Consider the following 5,370-nt stretch of genomic DNA (forward strand, 5'->3'; position numbering starts at 1 on the left):
CCTTCTCTTCTCCGACAGCAGCTGAGCACTCCCCTGATACTGTGATTGAACTATCAGAGACTTCAAGACTTCAAGCAATAACTGTTTCACAGCTAGCTGCATTCTCTCCTAAGTGCAGTAGTCTGCATTTGTTAGACCTTGTATTTTGTATGTCATTCACTGCCTAGTTACTTAACTTAGGCTTATACAACATTTCTTCTCTGTCACCTCTAGCTTTCACTCCATTAGCTAAATTTAAATTGTCAATTGATTTCCTCACCCCATCATTCACCTTTTTTACAGGATACTTTAGGAGTATTTGAACAGCACAGGGCTCATGCAGACTCCTGTGGGACTGTGCTGAGAATCTCACTACATTGTGAAAAACGATGACCTATTTCTTCCCCTTCTCTTGTCTTTAATCTGTCTACATAGAAGAAATCTTTCCTTCTTATCCTGCGAAATATAACAAAGTGTCTCTGATAAGCAACTGACTTATTTTTATTTTGGTCGCTAAATGTTTAGTGCAAAGAATACAGAAGAGACTCCCTCTGTCCCTGTCTACATTTGTTCCCAGGTGATTCTGCAGAAAGCAGGTCACTCAATTACCAGTTGGATTACTCATCACCACGACTTGAAAAACAAGGAAAGAAAACACGGTGAGTACAGGTCTTTGAAGCTCCAGGGATAATTGAGAGCACAGCACCTCTTAAATTAATCACAGTAACATGAGGGAAGTATCAGCTACGTAGATACTTTCCTTGCAAGTTTTTCAAACTTTACACCTTTTTTTTTGTGTTATCCTTTGAGCTGCTATTTTTAATTTGTACTCACAACCAATATAAGATTTTTTAAAACTGAGTATATGATTGGCAAACTGAACATTACCAATATTTTTTGCCAATAAGGAAATTCTTTTTTATATTAGCTTACTCTAAAATACTTATTTAGATCTTAAAGCTCAAGTACTCAATGTAGACTTGATGAGCAATTCCATATTAAAAAAAAGCATATGATACTTGTTTAATAAATTAGTCCTTTACATACTCTACATGGATGCAGAAACAAGACACCCAACAACAAAGCACATGAAAAAAGCACCCTGGCAGCTATATGTGATCCAAGTGAGGTTTCAGCTAGCCCAAAAGCCTCTCGCTGTCAGCCTCTGGCTGACATTACAAGCCTTAGTGTTGCAACACTCTCCAAAACACTTCCAAACTCTGGCAGATAGTGGACAAGTTTGCAGAAAAGAAAAATGTTTTCTGTTCAGGCACATACTCTTAGGATTCACATCGTCCCGAGGCAAGAAGGTTTTTACAGTTGAACTATGTGCTGTGTGAATAACCACCACCTTTTCTTTTTCCAAATCTGCCACCTGCTACTTCAGTTTGCTTCTAATACCATAAAACGCGGAGAGCAATCATTCCATGCCCTTCGTCAGTTCCTCAACCTCTATCATACCCCATCTATTCCTCACTCATCCCAGATGTTTTTGCCTCCCCTCACACAGAAATTGCTTCCCATCTGTGGTGATCCTCAGAACCCTTCCAAGCATCAGTTCCAGTTCCACACTGCTCAAGACATGAGCATGTCCAGAACTTTTAAAGCAGTAAGTTAATGAACATTTTTTTATTTCTCCAAAGCTCAACTTCAGTCCTCCCACATTACTTTAGAATGGGGCCAAGATGAAGGATTAGGAATAATCTATTTAGCTAACATCTTCAGCACATCCAGGCCTTCGAAGATTTTGAAATCTGGGACAAGAAGGGCAACACGATTTTTAGACCTATCTTCCTCACTGTTGTCCTTCTGTTTTATAAGCAGAGAGGTTTCAGATACATGTAAAGCGTGAAATAAGATTTTTACCTAAAACAGTCCAACAGAGACCCAATCACGTCATCTGCTAATTCTTTTGGAAGTCTTCCAGTTATCCTACCAATTCTACAGAAGTTAAAAAAAAAAAAGGACACCGTGATTCATTAGTACTGCATTTAATAAGTAAGTCCTATATAAAATTAAGTTACTATAAACTTACAATGAGATGACTGACTTCCAGATGACAATGCGCTACCCTGACACCATTACGCTAAACCAACAATCCCAAACTCAAACCCAAAGCTACACACCAGCAAACTTAACACAGAAATACATTTATTAGAGTGGACAAGAATAAAACATGTTGAGGAAATGTCACTTTACACCCTTCAAATCAAGTCTTACCCAGAATGTTATACTTCCAAATCCATCTGAAATTTTCCTGCAGACCAGCCCAATTTCATTCCAGAAAAAGATACAAACAGGAGTTTATAACATGAGCTGTGCCAAAGCCACTTGAAGTAACCGTGAGCATTGGCAATACAGACAAATCATCAATCATGCGTTACAGACTGTATTTCTGTGTTGTTTACTTCACTTTATTAGTTTAGGATAACCGTAAGAAACCTACCCTTTTGCTGCAGACCACCTGACAATAGTGTCTTTGTCTTTCAGTCCAACCAACAGTTGCTCTGCAGATAGTTTTATTTAAACAAAGAAGATTATTCTCATTTAACAGCAAGATTTCTTAAAACATTCAAAATAGCCTCTTAACAAAACTGCCTCTTAAATAAAAGTATTTGTACCTATTTCTTCTATTTGCCACACAAATATGACTTGAAATCAAACAAAAAGATGTCAAAATTATTTTCTAAAAGAGATAATTTGGTTTGAAATTTTAAGTACTGTGGAAGATTCAGAATGGAGGTCATGGTGCTTCTTCTAGTGGTTCATTAGATTCTTCAGTTATAAGTCTTCTGATTCAGTTTTATCTATTTATTTACAGCATATCCAGCAGCAAGCTAGCAGAGGATCTGCTGTATGACTGCAGACATAAAAAAAAAAAAAAAAAAAAAAATGCTGTTCCTTGCATAGGACCAGTTTTAAAAATTTCAGCCATAATTCTTTAGCTTTCATGAAACACAATTTTGTCTTTCATTTTTCATTATGAATTTCCATTCATCCTTCCATCTGTGAAAGGTTCAAGATACCTCTTTCATCAGCCATAATTCTTTAGCTTTCATGAAACACAATTTTGTCTTTCATTTTTCATTATGAATTTCCATTCATCCTTCCATCTGTGAAAGGTTCAAGATACCTCTTTCATACTACTGGATGTCCCGGTTTGAGCTAAAACTTCCTTGTTTTGGGAAATGGACGAATGGAATCGTTACGGTGATTTGAGGAGTGGATACCTCGGACCCTCAACCCGTAACACTGGATAAAATTGGTAGAATGGATTTCAGTAACACCATCCTCCAACCCCACAACAAATGCTACAGTATTCAGTTTCTGCTTGAGATGCTCAGATCCAAATAATTTTATAAAAATGTAGTATATTTTAATCCATTGCATAGACTGTAATTTTATACTGTTTGCAATTGTTCACGTTAGTACAGATACTCAGACGACCAATTGAGCCCTGCTAAGCAAGTTGTTCTCCAATGTGTGTTTAATTTGCAGGCATTACAATAACTTCTGCCCGGTGTTAACACACCTACTACATTTTCAATCTCTCCTGGAATGTCATATTCCTCTTCATCGTCAGCTTCATTAGCAGCAACTGGCACCACCGGATTCTGCACAACTGAACCCTGAGCTTGCAGATTGGCAGCCAGAGATCGACAGCCACGCTGGTATCTGCACAGGAACAGACACAACTCATTTTTCTGATTTCGGTTCCGACTGCAGTAGGTACCTACTGACATAAAGCCTGCTTGTCAAGTTACTACACCTCCCCACAGCTCTCCAGCTACTTAGTGGTTGCTTTAAAGGAAAGGAAAAAGTATCCCATTCTCCTTCCTGCTGACCCAGTTGTCTCTTTTCCAAGGTGTGATGAGCTAGACTATTTAAATGGTTCCTTTTCATTATGTCTCCCTTTCCTGTTTCAGTATAACCTACTTTCCACTGCCGACTACAAAGAGAAGCAAAATTCCCATGCTCTAAAAACCTCTCCAAAACCTAAAAAAAATTAATAAAATCAACTTATTAAAAATTGTTTTTTAAATGTTAAAGGTAGCTTAGTACCTTCTGCCCAAGCGGTACTCAGATATTTAGCCCGTGGTGTAGTTAGTCTTACAAAAGATATACTTTACATGCTAAACTGATTTTCGCCATTGGGCAAGGTGCACTCTCCACCTAAAAAGAATTTTCTATGCCTAAGGACGTTCTCAAAAGTTAGTAAAAGAAACACAATAAAAATAGTCACCAAGGGAGCCTGCAATTTTAAAATATCAGTGCGAGAAATCTGAAAAAGAGTTTGCCCTCTGGCAGTAAGTAAAACCAGACACCAAAACCTGACTAATATGCAAAATGAAAGTGGGATTGCAAACCAGTTTTCCCCTGTGAACTTTCTATCGAATCAGAGAAGAACCATGTAATGGAAAAAGTTGTGTTCACTCTTACAAAATCGTACTAAATCAACTGGAGGAACAAAGGTCACTGTCTTCCCACCTTTACCAAGCCATGCATTACTCAGGAACAGGCTTCTGCTTGTGTGATGTGCAACATGGGAAGTCAAGGGATTTGGCTTGTCACAGCACTAGTTTACTGCACCGAAACTGAAAAAAATTTCAGGAAACAAAACACAGTGGAAGACATCTACTTTTTCCAAAGAGTGCAAATGCAGAATGCATTCATGCCCAAATAACAGAGGGATCTCGTTCTCTCTCCTTCAGAGGAGGTAGGAGGGCTGGCAGCCAGTACTCAAATGTATGGATTTAGGTATCTGTAAGGTTTTTGAGTGCTTTTGCATTTTTCAAATGCAAACTGTTTCAGCTTTATACTAACCTCCATTTTGCTACCTTCGGTTTCACAAACGTCAGTCCAAGCCGTTGAACAAGTTTCATCCCAAGCTTGCGAAGAACCATCTGATTGCTTTCTGAGAGCTTGCAGTTATCAAGACACTCAAGTACAGTAGCAGCTGTAAAAGAAAATAAATGCACTAGAAAAACTGTTTAAAAAAAAATCTCATAAGAAAATTTTGTAACATTTTCAAAGTTCTTCAGGAGATTCAGATTTTTAAAGGTATTACTGAAATGCAAATACCTTATTACCCACTTTGGTGGTTTTGACACTGGTCAAATAGTGGTAATATCCTTCACCTACCAAACAGGAAGGATTGCTTCAAGGATTACTTTTGAGATGAAAATTAATATGAATCTAGATTCTGAGAGGATTTATGTGTCTAATTCTCACTGGCATCAACACATCCAAGAATCTTTTGGTGTCTAGGAATTTTCAGTAGTCCAACAAACCAGGAGTCAGAAATCCTAATAGATGTACTCTGCACCCAGACTAAGGAAGCGTTCCCTGTCGTTCCCTTTCCTCATTATTTTCAGGCAGCACCAGCTTAAC

The 5,370-nt window shown here is 38.0% G+C and overlaps 1 protein-coding gene across 1 annotated transcript in view; it reads right to left on the reverse strand.

The window, feature by feature from the left end:
• The window catches only part of TBCD (tubulin folding cofactor D), a gene marked incomplete at its 5' end in the record, with an annotated part of 93,904 nt that extends 88,968 nt beyond the window's left edge, over positions 1-4,936 (reverse strand). The window contains 4 exons of the mRNA XM_010136695.1: positions 1,846-1,920; positions 2,426-2,486; positions 3,512-3,654; positions 4,804-4,936. Coding sequence (XP_010134997.1) covers positions 1,846-1,920; positions 2,426-2,486; positions 3,512-3,654; positions 4,804-4,936 — 412 coding nt within the window. The remainder of the gene's footprint in view (positions 1-1,845; positions 1,921-2,425; positions 2,487-3,511; positions 3,655-4,803) is intronic.
• Between the last annotated feature and the right edge of the window lie 434 nt (positions 4,937-5,370).

Source organism: Buceros rhinoceros, unplaced genomic scaffold (genome assembly GCF_000710305.1).
Source record: "Buceros rhinoceros silvestris isolate BGI_N320 unplaced genomic scaffold, ASM71030v1 scaffold7325, whole genome shotgun sequence".
In the NCBI taxonomy this organism is placed as follows: Eukaryota; Metazoa; Chordata; class Aves; order Bucerotiformes; family Bucerotidae; genus Buceros; species Buceros rhinoceros.